This window comes from Dryas octopetala, chromosome 4, assembly GCF_963921425.1.
Source record: "Dryas octopetala chromosome 4, drDryOcto1.1, whole genome shotgun sequence".
NCBI classification, from domain to species: Eukaryota; Viridiplantae; Streptophyta; class Magnoliopsida; order Rosales; family Rosaceae; genus Dryas; species Dryas octopetala.
Window position 1 is genome coordinate 19,860,911 of NC_141369.1, and position 20,022 is coordinate 19,880,932.

The 20,022-nt window shown below is 36.4% G+C and overlaps 4 protein-coding genes and 1 long non-coding RNA gene across 5 annotated transcripts; 2 read left to right on the forward strand and 3 right to left on the reverse strand.

Annotated features, from left to right (window-relative positions):
• Nucleotides 1-1,485: 1,485 nt before the first annotated feature.
• Nucleotides 1,486-5,830, forward strand: LOC147287828 (Tetratricopeptide repeat (TPR)-like superfamily protein). Its single transcript, XM_086239750.1, has 7 exons — nt 1,486-1,643; nt 1,866-2,178; nt 2,586-2,876; nt 3,065-3,313; nt 4,145-4,269; nt 4,595-4,693; nt 5,089-5,830. Exons 1-7 carry the CDS (start codon nt 1,588-1,590, stop codon nt 5,732-5,734), a joined length of 1,779 nt encoding a protein of 592 aa, XP_086095876.1. The 5' UTR covers nt 1,486-1,587; the 3' UTR covers nt 5,735-5,830.
• Nucleotides 5,831-6,063: 233 nt separating this feature from the next.
• Nucleotides 6,064-8,844, reverse strand: TT12 (MATE efflux family protein). The gene is made up of 8 exons (XM_086239752.1): nt 8,448-8,844; nt 7,628-8,172; nt 7,430-7,516; nt 7,256-7,312; nt 6,900-7,138; nt 6,689-6,807; nt 6,508-6,594; nt 6,064-6,409 (listed from the first exon to the last, which is right to left on the reverse strand). The coding sequence occupies exons 1-8, from the start codon at nt 8,757-8,759 to the stop codon at nt 6,332-6,334; spliced, it is 1,524 nt and encodes a 507-aa protein (XP_086095878.1). The 5' UTR covers nt 8,760-8,844; the 3' UTR covers nt 6,064-6,331.
• A 2,149-nt stretch (nt 8,845-10,993) lies between these two features.
• Nucleotides 10,994-14,096, forward strand: LOC147287830 (uncharacterized). Its single transcript, XR_015121815.1, has 3 exons — nt 10,994-11,308; nt 12,542-12,648; nt 13,851-14,096. It is a non-coding gene; the product is annotated as an uncharacterized LOC147287830 (long non-coding RNA).
• Nucleotides 12,251-15,375, reverse strand: LOC147287831 (protein DETOXIFICATION 41-like). Its single transcript, XM_086241148.1, has 8 exons — nt 14,839-15,375; nt 14,141-14,685; nt 13,609-13,695; nt 13,436-13,492; nt 13,079-13,317; nt 12,859-12,977; nt 12,679-12,765; nt 12,251-12,572 (listed from the first exon to the last, which is right to left on the reverse strand). Exons 1-8 carry the CDS (start codon nt 15,148-15,150, stop codon nt 12,501-12,503), a joined length of 1,518 nt encoding a protein of 505 aa, XP_086097274.1. The 5' UTR covers nt 15,151-15,375; the 3' UTR covers nt 12,251-12,500.
• A 1,966-nt stretch (nt 15,376-17,341) lies between these two features.
• On the reverse strand, nt 17,342-19,934 carry LOC147287832 (protein DETOXIFICATION 41-like). The gene is made up of 8 exons (XM_086241738.1): nt 19,554-19,934; nt 18,751-19,295; nt 18,557-18,643; nt 18,396-18,452; nt 18,037-18,275; nt 17,824-17,942; nt 17,636-17,722; nt 17,342-17,528 (listed from the first exon to the last, which is right to left on the reverse strand). The coding sequence occupies exons 1-8, from the start codon at nt 19,860-19,862 to the stop codon at nt 17,457-17,459; spliced, it is 1,515 nt and encodes a 504-aa protein (XP_086097864.1). The 5' UTR covers nt 19,863-19,934; the 3' UTR covers nt 17,342-17,456.
• Nucleotides 19,935-20,022: the final 88 nt, after the last annotated feature.

Genomic DNA, 20,022 nt, shown 5'->3' on the forward strand with positions numbered 1-20,022 from the left:
CAACAAATAAAAACGTTCTTCTTCTCCTACCTTTTTTTTTTTTTTAGGTAGATGTGAAGTTGAATATCCCCCCGCTAAAAAAATAAAAGTTTAAAATGGAAAATTTCTCCAAACTTTGACTTTATTTATTTTTTTGGAAAAATTAATTACACAAACTTTTTTGTCTTATTTAATGTGTTTTACATTACTGTAAATCTGTATTTTAAAAAATTATAGCACGAATATTACACAAAAATTCAAGGTGATAGCCAACTAGGGGACTTCATGGAGATCAATAATATTTTAAGTTAGAGAAAATTTTAGCAACACCCATGAAAGTCCATATTTCACTTTGCCTCGCGAACAAATAATTTAGCTTTCACATTTTCTAAACTTTCAAAAAGCTTTAATGTTTCCCTTATCATCAATTCTACCAAAGTTTTTATTATTTTTAGCATATTTCTCATTGTGAATTTATCTTTTAGGAGTTTTTCTGATGGTTATATGTCTATCACATGTTCTAGTATAACAAACAAAAATAAATGAATTTAGCGGTAGGCAACACATTAGAACCCTTTTAAAATTTAGAGAATGTAAAAGCTAAATTATTGTTTAGACGACAAAATGGAATACGGGTTATAGTTCACAGAGTGCGCTATAATTTATAAAATATTTATATTATTTAAAAAAATTTGTGTGTGGATCATGCTAATTTAATAGGATCAATCACTAATAAAAAGTCACGTGTTAATAATTTATATTTTCAATTCAATTCATTCATGATATGCATATTTTCAATAAAAAATTAGGATTAAATACCAAATATCAATAGTTTTTCAATAAAGCAGCAAGTCACTAATTTTTTTTAGTTTAGGTACTAACCTAGAGTAAAACATTTTGGATTAGGTCACAAATCAGTTTGTTATATAGTTGTGATTGTCGAACAGTCACAGTTGTGATTAAATTGTGACTGTTTCAAATTTATAAAAATTTAAAATTTTTAAGAGTTTAATACTTTTGATTTAGACTTGGGGGATGAAGTCATATAACTCAAAGACTAAACATTAAAGTTTAAGCCTTGCAAAAATTGAAAAAACAACAAATCAATAAAAAAGTTATGACTGTTAGACAGTCACAGTTCGATATAATCATGTTTTTAAAAATTGGTACCTAAACTGAAATTTAGTATCTAAAGTAAAATGACATAAATGTTTTGGTAGTTAAAATGAAAAAATATTATAATTTGGTACCTAAAATCAACGGACATTATTTTCAATGCATATTCTGTATTGAATACGTGGCTTCTTATGAATGGTCGAACTCAACACACTTTTGACCCAAAAAAAGAAAAGCAAAGAACTCAACACACTACTACGATGGGGTGATAGGAAAGGAAAAGCCCAACGGGCTCAAAACGAGCGGGAGCCTTAAGGGCCCAAGCGTGCAGTTGGCCAGTTACAGTTGAGTTTTACCAGTCGGTCCTGCTCTAACAGATAAGATGTTTGTCAAAAACATCATATAGTCTCTTCTGCTCCAACAGCTGCTTCAGAAATTCCATGTTACAACTTCTTTCACACTTGCTTTAAGCACGTTCAGAGGCACCCAGAAATGCCTCAAACCCTATTCTTAAAGCCCTTCATTTCGGCTCCTTTGGATAATTGGAGGTTTGTTCAATTTCATCCCCTTTTGTTAAACCCCCTAAAACCCTTAAAAACTCTCTTTACATATGAGCATCTCTGTTTTAACTCAAATTCTGTGCTTGCATTCAGTGCTCTGTTTGGTTACTCATAATTTGGGGTTCTGGGCTGTAGTTTAACTTTGAAAATGATTATTTTTGTGTTCATTGTGGGTATTGAGAAATAACAATGTGAATTTTTCTCTTCCAGTAAATTGAAAGCATGCACAAACTCTATAGGTGCCAATGTTAAGATGAGTGGAAGATTGGAGGTGGTTTGTATGGGCATGCTGTCACCCAGAAAGTTTTTGCGGAAAAGGAAGAAAGTAGAAGTCTTTAAAGATGCTGCTGATGAAGCTGAGCAGAAGAACTGGAGGAGACTGATGAATGAAATTGAGGAGGCAGGTACTGCAGTTTCAGTGCTCAAAAGTGAAAGGCTAAAAAACAAGAGTATTCCTAAGGATATTGTTCTTGGCACTTTGGTTAGATTCAAGCAACTGAAAAAGTGGAACATTGTAAGCGAGGTATGTATTGTTCTGTGGCAGAAAAATTTGGATACTTTTTACAAAGTCAGTTAATTACTTTTGAGGATGACAAGTTGTAGCGAAATAGTGCATTCATCTATTTTGATAAACATCATCCTTAGTTTATGTGGAGAAAAGGGTATTTTCTGTGTGCAGTTAGTGGAACAGTTTCCTTGTAGGAATGGCTTAAAAGTTGGATCAGATAAATTTCTTGATTAATCGTTTAGGGCATATTATAGGCAACCAATCGAATTGATTTCTTGGATAGGATATTCATTTGTTCTCTAGAATCATTCTATTAAGAATTAAAAAACAATGGATTGTTCTGCTTTTTAGCTCATTACTGTTGGTGCTTGATTTGCTTTGATGCTCGGATTACTTGCAAGCTTATGTCCTTTGTCTTTTAGATTCTTGAATGGCTTCAGAGTCAGAACTGGTGGGACTTCAGCCAAATGGATTTCCTGATGCTTATAACAGCTTATGGAAAGCAAGGGAACTTCAACAGGGCTGAGAAAGTTTTAAGCTTGATGAATGAAAAGGGCTATGCACCAAGTGTAATATCCCATACTGCTCTTATGGAAGCATATGGAAAAGGAGGCCGGTATAACAATGCTGAAGCAATATTTAGAAGGATGCAGTCTTCAGGCCCTGAACCATCTGCTGTGACATATCAAATAATACTAAAGATATTTGTTGAGGTAATATTTACAAACTATATCTTATTTTGACTCCTTCTTTAGCCAACCTTGTGACTGTCCCCAAAACCGATGTTGAATCTTAACCATAAATTTTCTATTTATTACTAAAATCATTTTGGTGACACTGAAAAATTAGTTCATTCATACACTTTCTACCTACCTCATCAGAGTAACTTGAAATACTGCAGGGATGCAAGTTCAAGGAAGCTGAAGAAATTTTTGAGACCCTTTTAAATGAAGAAAAGTCACCTCTAAAGCCAGACCAAAAGATGTTTCACATGATGATTTATATGTTTAAGAAGGCCGGGACTTATGAAAAAGCTCGTAAGATGTTCGCATTGATGGCTGAGAGAGGGGTTCAGCAATCCACAGTTACTTATAATAGCTTAATGTCATTTGAAACTAATTACAAGGAAGTTTCAAAGATGTATAACCAGGTAAAAGTTGTGAAAATATCTGAGTTATTATTCATATAGCTGGGTAGAGCATGCTAAATAGTTCCTATTAGTGTATGCTTTTGAATTATGAAATTATAAGCTTGCAGCAACAGTTGCCTGATCTGTTGTTTTAAGAATCATTGGTTGGATTGCGATCAGGATACAAAATTCAACGGTCTTGCTGATCTAGAATTCTAGTATCAGTAGTTTTATTGTTGAAGGCTTTTAGTAAGAATCACTTCTGGACTTCTATCCACTGGATGCATGCCAACTATGAAATCTTTTCTAGTTGGACCCTGTTTCATTCTGAGACTCTGGAGCCAATTCTTACTTTGAGAGGGACCAAGTCAAAGATTTCCCAGGCCTCATAAGCAAGAGCTTTTTGGTTCAGTAGCCAAGCATGACCTAGATATTCTGTTTTTATCTAAAATTAAAATTGTTGAGGCGATGACAGGGCTTCTCCTTATCCATTGTTCCTGTCCATTGGTGGTGTTTACCTTTAAGGTGTAACCAGTTTATTTAACATACCATTCAAAGTATGCCTTTTGTTATTTCAGCCAGCTTTAACGATGATTTACATGGTTGACAAGCACACGTAAAAGTTACTCATCATCATTCTATATCATTATATATAGAAGAGATTTCCCAAATATAATGATCAAGAAGACTTACCCCTTCCCCATGCTTATCAATTTGATTTGTTTTTCTGAAATGGTACCAATTACCCACCAGAAGTTTCAAGACCTTAATATCTTTTCATGCTGCTCAAGTGATTAAATTTATTGTTAATAATAAAATTTATCAGAAATTAAAGTACACTCCCAATGGCAGATGCAAAGAGCTGGTCTCCGACCTGATGTAGTGAGTTATGCCTTACTCATTAATGCTTATGGGAAAGCTAGAAGAGAGGAGGAAGCCTTGGCTGTTTTTGAGGAGATGCTTGATGCTGGTGTAAGGTATGTGACCTCAAAGCTACTTTTTCTTGTGATACAGGGAGCCCGAGAGTTTGAAAGTTAAATAAGATAGGAAATGGTTCATATTTTTAGTTCAACTTGTTTAATTCAAGCTTGCTAAACTCAATGAAGCTGACATGGTCACTTGGCTCCTCTGCTTGTGTTTTGCATACTTGATAGCAAACAAATAGATTTTGAAGTTGATGTGTCATCTTCTACTTCTTTCAATCTGAAAAGTGACCAAAATTTACTTTTTTTCCAAACTCTTGATGTCAATTCCTTACCATTGATGAAAACTATAATCCCCGCCATTCTTTCTCTTTTGCAGACCAACCCGCAAAGCTTATAACATTTTGCTTGACGCATTTGCAGTATCAGGAATGGTGGACCAAGCTCGGACTGTTTTTAAAAGCATGAGAAGGGACAGGTATACTTTTCAGTACCTGCATGATGATTATGCTATATTCTGACATGAGGTGCACTTGCCAAAACTTAAATTAGTTGCCATTCCTCTCACTTTTCTCCCCTCACTGAATATCTTCATATGTATTCGTATGAAATACCTAGGCCATGAAGGATCTTTATATTTCTACTCATGTCTGATAGAACCAAGGATTGTAAGGTGGTTTACTGTTATTATCTCAATTATCGCAAGCCAGCAAGAGTATGGTCCATTGGCACAATAACAAAAGACATAAATATCTAGATGGAAAATAATGAATAGGAGGTTACAAATAGTCACATTTATAACGGTAGTCTCTAAAACTTTCCTCTCTATGATCTGGATAGTGACCTCTCTAAATTTTTTGTTTTCTTTTTCAGGTGTAACCCCGATATTTGTTCTTATACAACTATGTTATCAGCTTATGTAAACGCATCTGACATGGAGGGTGCTGAAAAATTCTTCATAAGACTAAAACTAGATGCATTTAAACCCAATGTCGTCACTTATGGGACCTTAATCAAAGGGTATGCTAAGACAAATAACATTGAAAAGATGATGGAGAAATATGAGGAAATGCAGGCATGTGGTGTCAAACCAAATCAAACGATCTTGACAACAATCATGGATGCATATGGCAAAAACAGAGATTTTGGCAGTGCTGTTGTTTGGTACAAGGAAATGGCATCCTGTAGGCTTCCGCCTGATCAGAAAGCAAAGAATATCCTTTTATCTTTGGCAAAAACAGCAGAAGAACAAAAGGTAGCTAACCGACTTGTAGGAAATGAACAAGGAGTTAGTACGTTTTCAATATCTATTGAGGAGAATGTTGACGATGACGATGACGATGACGATGGCAACCACGACGAAGATGAGGATGATGACCATGATGACAATTATGATGATGAAATTGATGGTCCTTCACAGGTCACTCCATCATATGGTCAACAAAAACATGAACTGATTTATTTTAACGGTGATAATGAAAAAAACCTTGAGGGCTTACTTACTGTGGCTGATTTGTAAAGTTGGGATCTTCAATTTTGTGGTATAGTCACATTACTCAGCCTTGATTATTAATTCAACAAGATCAATTAAGAGTTACCGGGACATTCCACACTACCTTGGTGGCATTTAAGCGAGTCCACTTTATTATTATTATTTTTTATCTTTTGATTGCTTTCTGAACCAAATTGACTCAGTATTCGGGCCAATTCAACACCTTTGGAAAGGACACATATGCCATTCAAGTTGGCGGCTCTACTAAATTATGTCTTAGTGTGGGTTACTCATTTCCTTTCAGCAAAAGCAAGGTAGTCTGGGGGCTAATATTTTGAGAATCTCATACTTAAAACTTAACATACAACTTTTACAAATTTCATTCTCTACTCTAAAATAATAATAACATATTTTTTGATAAGACAATGGTCAAAGACTTTATTTGGAAAACAAAAAATCATAAGATTTTTTTCCAAATAAAAAATATTAGAATGACTAAATTCTAATTTTTCCTAGAAACATAAGGCCAATTCTTGTTGACCATGCCATGTCAAAACAGAGGATTACACTACAAGAAACGCTGGTGAAATGGAACTTTGAACTCCAAACACCCCCTTCATAGCCTTATACATCGGCCACCAAGTCCAAGCTCAAGTTTTCTGCACTTGCAGATCTCTTCAACCGATCAGCCGCTTTCACAACCTACAAAAGCATGATCATTGGTGACAGCTTGGCTAAAATGCAATTAATGTCTACTACATACTCACATGGTAAGAGACTATCTTCAAAATTTAAATTACCTCAGCATTCCAATTTGTTCTGGCAGTGAGAATAATTAGAGTTACTGTCTGTAAAAAAACTCCAATAATCATCCCCCACCAAATACCCTGAAAAAATAGGCCATAAATGCATCCAGTTCTGTCATTCACAATCACAAAGAAATAACTTTACTGATGAGAGTGAGGGAGAGATTCAACTTACTGCAACTCCCATGTTAGTTTTGAAACCGAGAACACATCCGATAGGAAGACCAATAATGTAGTAACAAGTGAGGTTAACATAAGCCACAACACCTTGCCATCCGCTCCCAATTGCCACACCTGAAATTCCACACACCTAAAATGAGAAATCATGCCCAACATTGTGTGAAGACCTGGTTTGTTCATCTAGTGTTTCTATCATATATGAGTACCTGAGAGTATAGGTTGAATGCCATTCAAGAAAACAGAGATGGCTAGCAATGGAGTTAAGTCAGACACTGCGTCAATAACCTCGGCATCACTTGTAAATAGCTTGCTTAATCCAACTCGGCAGCTCAACACAATTGCACTGAAGATTATGCTAATTAGGATGCTGGTCCCGTTCACGACAAGCACTGAAAATTTGGCGACCATTGCATGACCAGCCCCTAGCTCATTGCTGACTCGAACACTGCATTAGCGAAATTTCACTGTCATTAAAAAAATTCCAATGCTTGTTTGCACTAGAAAACATACGACAAGCAAATGAAGAATAAAATTCTTGAAGAATATCTTATTTGTCACAAACCTGGCTGCTGCACTTAGGCCTAACATAAACTGCATGTCCCAGTTCAAGTAATTCATGCTGGAATGATATCACATCAGAACATGTAAAGTTAGATAACAATGTGAGTTGAATAATTGATCAAGTAGGCTGATAAAAATGAAAGGGTAAATGGGTTGCTTTATGCAAAAGACATACCAAATAGAAATGGAGTCGAGCGCAATTGTAGGGTTGGAAAGGAGCCCTGATATAAGCACTAGCCCTTGGTTGTACCATATCTCCAAACTACATTATTGCATGACCAAGCTCAACAGTTATTTGAAAGGAAAAGTAAATGTTTGCAAGTGACAGGTACATAAAAGAAAGGGGAGGACAGGGTTAAAATTTTACACATACCACAGCATGATAGCAGAGGCAAGAGTTAGCTTGAAATAAGGCCAAATTCCCCTGAAGGCTTTCCAAGAGAAGCCAGTCCAAGTTTCCTTGCACTTGGGGCTTAGAAGAATGTAAAGCCCATAAGTAATGACAAGCAGCCACCAAGAGAAGCTCAGTGTGAGAGCAGCCCCCATTAGGCCATAATCCGCAACATAGACCACCAACCAAGTGAGAAGAATGTGTAGGAGGAAAACTCCAAGAGACATGTATGCCAAAGGGTTCACTATGTTCTGTGCTTGAAGGAACCTCTGCTGGGGGCAGTTTATTGCAAACGCATAAAGTTGAGGGATAATGCCTCTGGCAAAGACTTGGCCCTGCTCTGCTATGCTTTCTGATTGTCCGATGGCTATGAGGATTGGACCTGACCACCAGTAGACGAATGTGAGGAGGACTGCCGCTCCCAGGTGCAAGATGATTGCTCTTTGGCATATGATGCCCATTGCTGGTAACTGTTTGGCTCCATATGCTTGCCCACATACAGTTTGCACAGCACTGGCCATTCCCAACTATGAATTCAAAGAAAGAAATTAGGCCATACATTCAAAGCAGAGTAATGTTAGACTCTCGAATAACGAGTAATGGTCTCTTGTCAGATATCTAACATGTTGGTAGATTGTGAATTTAGACCATACATTCAAACCAGAGTGATCAATGGTCTAAATTCAGTCTAACAACGTAATAGGTACATTTGGACGTACCTAAAAGTGCTAATTCAATCACAAAAGCATAGAGAAGAAATTCTGCTGCATGAATTAATAGGTACAGTTGGATGGATACATACCATAATCCCATAAGCAAGACCCTGAATTCCCACACTAGCAATGGAGGCTCCAGCAAGCTCCAAGGCACTCAAATGCCCACAAAACATAAGAGTGACAAAGCTAAGCATGTAATTGGCTATGGAAACAATGATAGATGAGCCAGATAAAATCCAGAGGAGCCTTGACTCCCATGCCACCAGTCTTGGCCACCATCGAAGTTCCACTGGCCTTTGCTCCAGAAACTCTTCAATTGCTGCGGATGACAAGTCCGGAATCCGGGAATGTGAGTCAAGTCCGAGTAGCAGTGGCTGGTACTCCGATGTCGACCCCATCCTTATCTCTGCCTGTCGTGCCAGCGTGACTAATTGATGACTGTGAAAACTGTGTGTGTTACTTGGAGGAAGCAGAGGGAGAATATATTTTTATGATGTTACATATTGATACAAAAACATAAGGGGAAGTACAAAACTATAAGGTCTAACTACCATTCCAATTGTCCTTGGCCAAAAAAAAAAAAAAAAACCTACCATTCCAATTGTTAGGTACCCACCTTTTCATTCATGTACTACATTCACAAAAGAACTTTAGCTACAACTAACCTATTTTTCTTTACAAATTACACCAAACCATGTATGATTCGAAGCAGTGCATTGTGTTGAATGAACATGTCGCTTGTCAGTTCCCAGTGGCACAGCTTAGTGGGGCCCATCTCAATTTCTTTACTCTTTCGTAGTTTTATTTTGTGTTGATTTTGGAGATACAGTACCTGACTAATTTCAATTTCTATGGGTGGGTTAGGTAGACACGTGTACCTAATAATATCATTTTGGTATTTTAATTAAGAATTGTGATATGTGTTTTATTAGCAATTAATTGTGATTAGGGATTTAAAAGGAGCTGGTTATAAATAAAATGTTTATTAAATAGAATAATGCTAGAGATACTACATGTTTATTAAAGGGGTGTTGGGTATTCAGAAATGAGTATAAGCTTGTCCTCACAATTAATCACATGAGTTTATAATAAGGTCTATCATGAGAGAAAATGTGGTGAGTCCGATCATGGGCTCATGTGACTGGTTGTAAGAACAAACTTGATTTCTGAATACCCAAGCATTTTTCTTTATTAAATATCATTTCGAATCACAATCTCACCAAGTCAGTTTTTTTTTTTTTTTGGGTCAACGCCAAGTCAGCTTTAAGAAAGAAAAGAAAAGAGAAATAAAGAGAGAGAAAGTGGGGGCCGCCGGAAAGAGGGGAGAGGGTACTTTAATGGATGAGTTTTTTTTATATTGTTTTTTAATTTTATTAAAAGAGAGCTGATGCGGCAAGTGTTGAAACCATTGAATTTTTTTACAGAACATGATTTAATGAAAATGATTTAATGAAAGACATGTAAGTTGTAACAAGAAGCCTTCTAAAGGCATAGGAGCACGATTCATTATGATATTATTTTTCTAATAGAACTAGGACCCATTTTAAATATATAGGGTTCACAAGTCAAGGGACATAAAAAGAACTCAATTTTTTTTTTCTTCCTTACCATACTATACAAGATATGGCTTGCCAAAGGAAGGGTTGTTGAGTATTTAGCTTATGCTGCTATGCACATTACTGCTAACGATTGTAGGATTCTTGAAGAAAATCCCAAGAGTCTCATAACCTAGTATTAGTCCAATTTTGTTAAGAGATAATTAGGCTTAAGTTCTATAGAAAAATAATTTTTAAATGAAGACCGTGAGTATTTTAAAATTTATAAGAAATTCTTTTAATTCATAATAAAATTCTTTTAATTTATAAGAAAATCATTTTAATTTATAATAAAGTTCTTCCCCGATTTGTAGGTATTTCCCTCTAGTTGAAGGGTATTTCCCCTCATAGGGTGTAGAATGGGCTTTGTAGAGGCTGCATGTTAGGTTCTTAGAGTCTGCCCAAAATTTTAGAGTTAAAACCTAACATAAATCCGTCAAAGAAGAAAAATAAAAGGACTTAATTAAAAACCTTAAATCACTATCGATTTTAGTCTATGAAAAAATCATAAAATAGAGTGAAGTCTCTGCCCAAAATCTTAGAGTTAAAACCTAACATAAATCCGTCAAAGAAGAAAAATAAAATGCCCAAAATCTTAGAGTTAAAAACTAACATAAATCCGTCAAAGAAGAAAAATAAAAGGACTTAATTAAAAACCTTAAATCACTATCAATTTTAGTCTATGAAAAAATCATAAAATAGAGTGAAGTATAAATCTCTTTTTTATTAATTGATCATGAGTATATCAGCTTACCCATGTCAGGAAACTTCCCACTCAAATTTTTCTCTTAATATCATTATTTTCTACACAAATTTGTGTAGAAGGTTGACTTTTTTGATTTGGGGAATTGGGGGGGAATTGAATACAGAAATTGACTTTATTTATCTAGTTAAGAGCGGTCTCTTAATATAACATTAAATAAAAAAGTTACAATTTGATAATGGGAAAGTCAATAACGATTAACGCCCCAGCGAGTCTCAAGAAAGTAGAAAGTAGAATAATCATTAGATGAGGTGGCTTATCCAAAATCAAAGTGAAGAGCATGTGTCCTAATATGTGCTCGGTAGCAGATGAAGAGGCGTCCCAAATACCTCTTCCCAACTGACACAGAGACACCAGATGATACAAGGAGGGGAAAGAAGTCTTGGGGGGATTTTCTGATAGAGTTGCATCTAGTGGCATGGGAAGAGGCATATGCTCTTACACTCTTACTGCCGTGGCTTTTGCAAATGAATTTCAGTTTCCTTGACTGACTGTGTTTGAGTTTGAGGTTGTTTCTTTGCTTGATATGGTAGTCATCAAGAAATTATTGCAAAATCCTCACTCTTTGATTGCCTAACTTTTCTCTTTGGTGAGTTCTTTTGCTGGAGCTATAAGCCTATAACATACAGTTCAATACTAAATTCATCTGATGTTTGTATATGTAATTGTCCATGCAATTGTCTTCATCCCAAATTGTCTTATATCTATATATGCTAAGTATAATTTCTGAATTTTATTTCATAGTCTCAGCTTATTAATCATTGGGTTTTGTTGATTGAGTTTCTTTTTATTAATTTCTGAATATTATTTCATAGTCTCTTTATATCTCTCAAAGCTTAAATTTTCTCATCATCAGATCTGGACATGTTTGAGTAAGAATGTAGTGTAAATAAACTGGTTTAAGGTTGGGTTCTTATTGGACTGGTTTGGGTTGTACATACATATATGCTGGGTATTCTGGTTGTAAATTCAACTATTGGGGTTGGGTTAGTGAAATTCTATATCAGACAATGTATCCCTAGTCCATTTGCCTTTATATATATATTGTAGTTTATCTATTGTTGTGGCTGGTTGTAAAGGATTTATACAAACTATTCTTTTTAGCAATCATGTTTGTTTTGGTATATGTTTCATGCATATAACCTGCTTGGTTTATTGTCTCTATTAAATTGGTTTATTTGCCAATATAGAAATAGATATCAGTTGTAAAGTTAAACAAACGCATAAATTGGTATTGTATATGTATGATTCGGATTTTTCTCGTTAAAATCCTTGTCATCATCATTCTACTCAATTCAATAGTTTTATTCAGTCATGTTCCTGAATTTGGGGCATGACAAAATAATATGAGAGCAGGGATTAGATTCTTTGGGTGTTACATCAGTCAAACAGGGCTCATCAGTTTGCACCAGTGCTTATTAGTTAGCACCAGTGCTTCTTGTACCCTTGAATCCACAAGTACCGGCGGAGGACCAAGAAATTACTCGACCTCATACATCTGTAATAGTCACAATGGTATTGTTAAAACTTGCTTGAACAGGAATAACTCCCTTTGGTATTCTACGCTCATTCTTACGTGAACCAATACGTCTATTTCTATGTGAACCAATTTTTGGTATAGGTTTTGCCATATTGTATCATCTCATAAATATAAATCAGAGATATATGGATATATCCATTTCATGTCAAAACAGATCCTTATTTTTTTAAATATTCGTACATCGGGTCCTTTCTGCTCTTAAATTTCTAGATAAAACCTTCAAAGCACAATCTTCATAGCCTTATACATTGACCATTAGGCTCAACTTTTCTTCATTTGCAGATTTCTTCAACCGATCAGCTGCTTTTACAACCTACAAAAGCATGATCATTGGTGACAAAACAACTTGGGCAAATGCAATTGATCATGTCTACTATATACTCGGATGGGTAAGATACTTCCATCAAAATTTAAATTACCTCCGCATTCCAATTTGTTCTGGCAGTGAGAATAATTAGAGTTATTGTCTGTAGAACAACCCCAATCAACATCCCCCACCAAATACCCTGAAAAAAAGGCCAAAAATGCATCCAGTTCTATCATTCACAATCACAAAGCAATAACTTTACTGATGAGAGTGAGGGAGAGATTCAACTTACTGCTACTCCCATGCTAGTTTTGAAGCCAAGAACACATCCAATGGGAAGACCGATAATGTAGTAACAAGCGAGGTTAACATAAGCCACAACAGCTTGCCATCCACTCCCAATTGCCACACCTGAAATTCCACACACCTAAAATGAGAAATCATGCCCAAATATTGTGCGCAGACCTGGCTTGTTCATCTAGTGTTTCTGTCATATATTCATATGTCAGTACCTGAGAGTATAGGTTGAATGCCATTCAAGAAAACTGAGATGGCTACCAGTGGAATTAAATCAGACACTGCATCGATAACCTCGACATCACTTGTAAATAGCTTGCCTAATCCTGCTTGGAAGATCAATATAATTGCACAAAAGATTATGCTAATCAGGATGCTGGTCCCGGTCACTACAAACACTGAAAAATTGGCGACTTTTGGATGACCAGCACCTAGCTCATTACTGACTCTAACACTGCATAAGCCAAATCTCATTGTCATTAAAGAAATTCTTAAAGCACTGGGTCACCGAAAACAGAGGACAAGCAAGAGAAGAATTGAAAATTATTAGAAGCTCCTTATTTGTCACAAACCTAGCTGCTGCACTTAGGCCTAACATAAACTGCAAGCTCCAGTTCCAGTAATTCATGCTGGAGATATATCACATTAGAACATGTAAAGTTAGATAGGAATGTCGGTTGAATAATTGATAAAGGTTGCTGATAAAATTGAAAGGGTAAATGGGTTGCTTTAACAGAAGACATACCAAATCGAAATGGAGTCTAGCGCGATTGTAGGGTTGGAGAGGAGCCCTGATATAAGCACTAGCGCTTGGAAGTACCATATCTCCAAACTATATCAATATCAATGCATGACCAAGCTTAAAAGTTATTTGAAAGGAAAAATAAGGCCGCAATTAAATTACTATTTCTCAAAAAATTTCTTCTTTATTTCATCTATAGAGTCATTCAGAAGAGTGGTTAACTACATTTTTTTTTCGGATTCCAGACGCCGAGCGTTCGGCAGCCATCACCGAGTGCTTAGTAGTGCAATTTTTTAAAGCTTCGAGCAGCCGAACCTGAATTGTCCGCTCCGAGCAGCCGAACTTAAATTGTCCACTCCAAGCGCTTGACGTGTGGAATCAAGAAAAATATGTTGTTCATTCACTCTAGAGAGTTAATTTATATATATATTATCGATGAAAACCAAAAAAAAATTCGGAATCAAACGCGGCCTAAATGTTTGCAAGCGAGAGCTACATAAAAGAAGGGGAGGAAGGGTTAAAGTTTTACACATACCACAACATGATAGCAGAGGAAACAGTTAGCTTAAAGTAAGGCCAAATTCCGCGGAAGGCTTTCCAAGAAAAGCCAGTCCAAGTTTCCTTGCACTTGGGGCTGAGAAGAATGTAAAGCCCATAAGTAATGACAAGCAGCCACCAAGAGAAGCTCAGTGTGAGAGCAGCCCCCGTTAGGCCATAATCCGCAACATAGACCACCAACCAAGTGAGAAGAATGTGTAGGAGGAAAACTCCAAGAGACATGTATGCCAAAGGGTTCACTATGTTCTGTGCTTGAAGGAACCTCTGCTGGGGGCAGTTTATTGCAAATGCATAGAGTTGAGGGATTATACCCCGGGCGAAGATTTGGCCCTGCTCTGCTATGCTTTCTGATTGTCCGATGGCTATGAGGATTGGACCTGACCACCAATACACAAATGTGAGGAGGACGGCTGCTCCCAGGTGCAAGATGATTGCTCTTTGGCATATGATACCCATTGATGGCAAGTGTTTGGCTCCATATGCTTGCCCACACACAGTTTGCACCGCACTGGCCATGCCCAGCTTTGAATTAAGGAAGAAATTAAGAGTTTAGCATATTTTGGGCTGTAGAATGATGAGTATGTCTGATAACTAAAAAGTACTTATTCGAACAACAAAAAGCATAGGGACGAAATTGTGCTACATGAATTAATGTACATTTAGATGGATACATACCATAATCCCATAAGCAAGACCCATAATTCCCACACTAGCAATGGAGGCTCCCGCAAGCTCTAAGGCACTCAAATGGCCACAAAATATAAGGGTGACAAAGCTAAGCATGTAATTGGCTATGGAAACAATGATAGATGAACCGGATAAAATCCAGAGGAGCCTTGACTCCCATGCCACCAGCCTAGGCCACCATCGAAGTTCCACTGGCCGGCGCTCCAGAAACTCTTCAATTGTTGCGGATGGCAAGTCTGAAATCCGGGAATGTGAGTCGAGTCCAAGTAGCAGCGGCTGGTACTCAGACGACGACCCCATCGTTATCTCTGCCAGCCGTGCCACCGTGACTAGTTGATGACTGTGAAAAATGTGTCTAGTTAATGGTTGTACAAAAATGTTTTACTTGGAGGAAGCAGAGTGAGTGAATATATTTATATGAAGTTTCATATTGATACAAGAACACAGGGGCTAGTCCAAAGTTCTAGGGTCTAACTACCATTCCAATTGTTAGGTAACCACCAGTTCAACAAAAGATTAGCTACAACTAACCCATTTTTCTTTACAAATTGTATGAGTCGAAGTCAAATTAAACATTGAAAGTTGTGCATTGTTGTAATTACAAAGATGTCGCTTAGTGGAGCCCATTTCCTTTTCTTTACTCTTTCGTAGTTTTACAGTGTTGATTTTGGAGGGGACTGAGATACATATGAGGAAGATAGACGATGTTTCTATTCTGGGTGGGTTAGGTAAACAGGTGTACCTAAGGTCAACATAATTTGGTATTTTGATTAGGTTTCTGATTAGCAATTAATGATTGTGATTAGGGTTTGAAAAGGAGCCGTTATTATAGTGGTAAAATGCTAATTGAATAATGGTTTTTTTGCACAAATATCACTGGACTATAATGGCTGTGCTTTAATACACTCATAAAAATAATTTTTACTGCTTAATTTTATCCATGTGTAATAATGTGGCGGCACCTCCAATTAATTTTTCTGTTAAATCATCAATTTTTTTCTAATACTTTTCATTTTGTTCTTAAGTAAAATTGAAAAAATAAAATCTTTTTTTAAAAAGTATTTAGAGATAATTATACCACTAAATGAGATTAAAAGATTAAAAAAAAAAATAATAAAATGAAAACAAGAAAAAAAATCCTTTTTTATTTTTATTTTAAAAATGTTTAGATTTTCTATTTGGTTTTTAGTTTTTTAAAATATTTTAAAATATGAATTCACAATAATACCTTGAAGTTAACAGAAAAATTGACAAAAACTAATGACATGTGACATATATTGATAAAATTGGGTGGTATAAAAGCGCACCCCTATAGTCCATATAGTATTTGTGCAATAAGCCTTGAATAATAGAATATGTAGAATCGTAGATGACGGTCTAAAGAATCATCGTTTGGCACTGCTTCTTAGAAGCACTTTTATTTAGTAGCGCTTTTATCAGAAGCGCTTATGTTAAGAAGCACATATAAATTTTTATAAAACTTCTAAATTATTTATGCAAAAGCACTTGAAAGTGCTTCTTGAGAAAGCACCTGTCAGGTGCTTCTCAAAAAACCTCTTAGAAGTGCTTTTATAACTCAAAAGCACTTCTAATTATTTTTGCCAAACGCTATCAAAAGTGTTTTTACTAATTTGAAAGCGCTTTTGACAATTTTAAAAGCAGTGCTAACGTCTTGGGTTCACAAGTCGGGGACATAAAAAGGATTCTAATTTTTTTCTTTGATCGATTACCATACGATATAATTTGGTATAAAGGCTTGAAGTTTCTCAAAATTCTTTATTAAGTTCATGGGAGTTTTGTTCTAAGTTCTTTCTTCCGCATACCCATGTGCATATGTATTTATGTAGTCCAGTACCCTTTTAGAATTACTAAGAACAAATACACGTGTCAATTTCTTCACCACTAAAACCGAAAACACTCGCTATGAGACACATCTCGTAGCTCCAAATTGATTGAGATTAAGTCGATGTCTTTTGATCAAATTCAAACCAGGGCAAACAAACTTGAACTTTTCACCTTCCAATTCATTAAATACAAAATAATTTGTACACTTGTTATTGTCTATTTATTTATCAAGAAATTCTTGTTTACACTCTCATTTAACTCTATAAAATTATGTAAAAAAAAAAATACATAAAAAACTTCAGAGCACGTGCTATTGTCAATTTAGGGCTCTTGGATCTTAAAAAGCACTTTTATTACAAGCACTTATACTAAGAAGCATATACAAATATTTATAAAAAAATTTAAGTGGTTCATGTAAAAGTGTTTGGAAATGCTTCTTGAGGAAGCACCTGACTCAAAAAAACCTCTTAGAAGCGATTTTTGCCAAACACTACCAAAAATGCTTTTGGCAGTTCTTAAAATAGTGCTAAACGGACTCTTATTGGCTACTTGTTATTCTCTATTTATTTTTGAAGAAATTCGTGTTTAAACTCTCATTTAACTCTATAAAATTATGCAAAAAAATAAAAGAAAAAACAGAAGAAACTTCAGAGCACGTGCTATTGTCAATTTATTGTCTACTGTAAAACTTTGTATAAATCTAAATCGAATACAGCCCATTGATTTTCTGATAAAACCTTCAGAGCACCACCTAGATAGCCTTATACTTCAGCCACCAAGCTTAAGTTCTCTTCATTTGCAGATCTCTTCAACCGATCAGCTGCTTTTACAACCTACAAAAGCATGATCGTTAGTGACAAGACAACTTGGCCAAATGCAATCCATGTCTGGCTACTAAACACTCTGATGGGTAACATACTTTCATCAAAATATAAATTACCTCAGCATTCCAATTTGTTCTGGCAGTGAGAAAAATTAGAGCTACTGTCTGTAAAATAACCCCAATCATCATCCCCCACCAAATACCCTGAAAAAAAAAGGCCAAAAATGCATCCAGATCTATCATTCACAATCACAAATTCAGCAATAACTTTAGTAATGAGAGTGAGGGAGAGAGATTCAACTTACTGCTACTCCCATACTCGTTTTGAAGCCAAGAACACATCCAATCGGAAAACCGATAACATAGTAACAAGCGAGGTTAACATAAGCCACAACTCCTTGCCATCCACTTCCAATTGCCACACCTGAAATTTTCCATACACCCAAAATTAGAAATGATGCCCAACAGTGTGTGCAGGCCTTGTTTGTTCATCTACTGCTTGTGTAATATATGAGTACCTGAGAGTATAGGTTGAATGCCATTCAAGAAAACAGAGGTGGCTAGCAATGGAATTAAATCAGACACTGCATCGATAACCTCGGGGTCACTTGTGAATAGCTTGCCTAATCCCACTTGGAAAATCAATATAACTGCACTGAAGATTATGCTAATCAGGATGCTGGTCCCGGTCACTACAAACACTGAAAACTTGGCGACTTTTGGATGACCAGCACCTAGCTCATTACTGACTCTAACACTGCATAAGCCAACTCTCATTGTCACTAAAAAAAGTCTTACAGCACTTGGTCACCCAGAAAACAGAGGACAAGCAAAACAAGAATTGAAAATTATCAAAAGCATCTTATTTGTCACAAACCTGGCTGCTGCACTTAGGCCTAACATAAACTGCAAGCTCCAGTTCCAATAATTCATACTGGAAATATATCACATTACAACATGTAAAGTTAGATTTGAATGTTAGTTGAATAATTGATCATAAAGGTTGCTGATAAAATTCAAAGGGTAAATGGGTCATACCAAATAGAAATGGAGTCTAGTGCGATTGTAGGGTTGGATAGGAGCCCAGATATAAGTACTAGCCCTTGGTTGTACCATATTTCCAAACTACGTCATAGATAAAAACAAAAAAAGATAACAAATGGGCCCTACATGTTTGCAAGTGAGAGGAACAGGAAAGAAAGGGGAGGAAATGGTTAAAATTGTACACATACCACAACATGATAGCAGAGGAAACAGTTAGCTTAAAGTAAGGCCAAATTCCACTGAAGGCTTTCCAAGAGAAGCCAGTCCAAGTTTCCTTGCACTTGGGGCTGAGAAGAATATAAAGTCCATAAATAATGACAAGCAGCCACCATGAGAAGCTCAGTGTGAGAGCAGCTCCCATTAGGCCATAGTCCACAACATAAACCACCACCCAACTGAGAAGAATGTGTAGGACGAAAACTCCAAGAGACATGTATGCCAAAGGGTTCACTATGTTCTGTGCTTGAAGGAACCTCTGCTGGGGGCAGTTTATTGCAAATGCATAGAGTTGAGGGATTATACCCCGGGCGAAGATTTGGCCCTGCTCTGCTATGCTTTCGGATTGTCCGATGGCTATGAGGATTGGACCTGACCACCAATATACAAATGTGAGGAGGATTGCTGCTCCCAGGTGCAAGATGATTGCTCTTTGGCATATGATACCCATTGATGGCAAGTGTTTGGCTCCATATGCTTGCCCACACACAGTTTGCACTGCACTGGCCATGCCCAACTTTGAATTTAAAGGAAGAAATTAAGTGTTTAGCATATGTGAGCTAGGCTATAGAATGATGAGTAACGTTTATTGTCAAATACCTAACATGTTTCCAGACTGTATAACACAATCTGACAACATAACATAATAGATTATGTGACAAAAGAATAGTCCAATAGAATGATTGAAAGAACCAAATAGTACTAATTGAATCAGAAAAATTATAGACAGAATTCTGCTACATTAACTAATAGGAACACTTGGATGGATACATACCATAATCCCATAAGCCAGACCCATAATTCCCACACTAGCAATGGAGGCTCCAGCAAGCTCCAAGGCACTCAAATGCCCACAAAACATGAGGGTGACAAAGCTAAGCATGTAATTGCATATGGAAACAATGATAGATGAACCAGATAAAAGCCAGAGGAGCCTTGACTCCCATGCCACCAGCCTAGGCCACCATCGAACTGCCACTGGCCGTTGCTCCAGAAACTCTTCAACGGCTTCGGATGACAAGTCACGAATCCGGGGTTGTGAGTCAAGTCCGAGTAGTAGAGACTGGTGCTCCTCTGACCCCATGGTTATCTCGGCCAACCGCACCACCACTACTTAATGATTTTGAAAACTCTGTGTTTACTACTTGAAAGTAGCAGAGTGAACTGAACATGTATTTATATGATGTTACATAGTGATACAAAGAACAAAAGTGGAAGTAGATACTGTAAGGTAAGGTCTACAT

Coding starts and splice junctions, on each gene's coding strand:
- LOC147287828 (XM_086239750.1), top strand. CDS start 1,588: ATGCCTCAAACCCTATTCTTAAAGCCCTTCATTTCGGCTCCTTTGGAT. Junction 1,644..1,865: donor GCTCCTTTGGATAATTGGAG/GTTTGTTCAATT, acceptor TTTCTCTTCCAG/TAAATTGAAAGCATGCACAA. Junction 3,314..4,144: donor TTTCAAAGATGTATAACCAG/GTAAAAGTTGTG, acceptor TCCCAATGGCAG/ATGCAAAGAGCTGGTCTCCG.
- TT12 (XM_086239752.1), bottom strand. CDS start 8,759: ATGGGGTCGACATCGGAGTACCAGCCACTGCTACTCGGACTTGACTCA. Junction 8,173..8,447: donor GTCTTGCTTATGGGATTATG/GTATGTATCCAT, acceptor TTGAATTCATAG/TTGGGAATGGCCAGTGCTGT. Junction 7,313..7,429: donor CTCGACTCCATTTCTATTTG/GTATGTCTTTTG, acceptor ATATCATTCCAG/CATGAATTACTTGAACTGGG.
- LOC147287831 (XM_086241148.1), bottom strand. CDS start 15,150: ATGGGGTCGTCGTCTGAGTACCAGCCGCTGCTACTTGGACTCGACTCA. Junction 13,696..14,140: donor TCCTCTGCTATCATGTTGTG/GTATGTGTAAAA, acceptor ATATTGATATAG/TTTGGAGATATGGTACTTCC. Junction 12,766..12,858: donor AAACTAGCATGGGAGTAGCA/GTAAGTTGAATC, acceptor CCTTTTTTTCAG/GGTATTTGGTGGGGGATGTT.
- LOC147287832 (XM_086241738.1), bottom strand. CDS start 19,862: ATGGGGTCAGAGGAGCACCAGTCTCTACTACTCGGACTTGACTCACAA. Junction 17,723..17,823: donor AAACGAGTATGGGAGTAGCA/GTAAGTTGAATC, acceptor TTTTTTTTTCAG/GGTATTTGGTGGGGGATGAT. Junction 17,529..17,635: donor GAACAAATTGGAATGCTGAG/GTAATTTATATT, acceptor ATGCTTTTGTAG/GTTGTAAAAGCAGCTGATCG.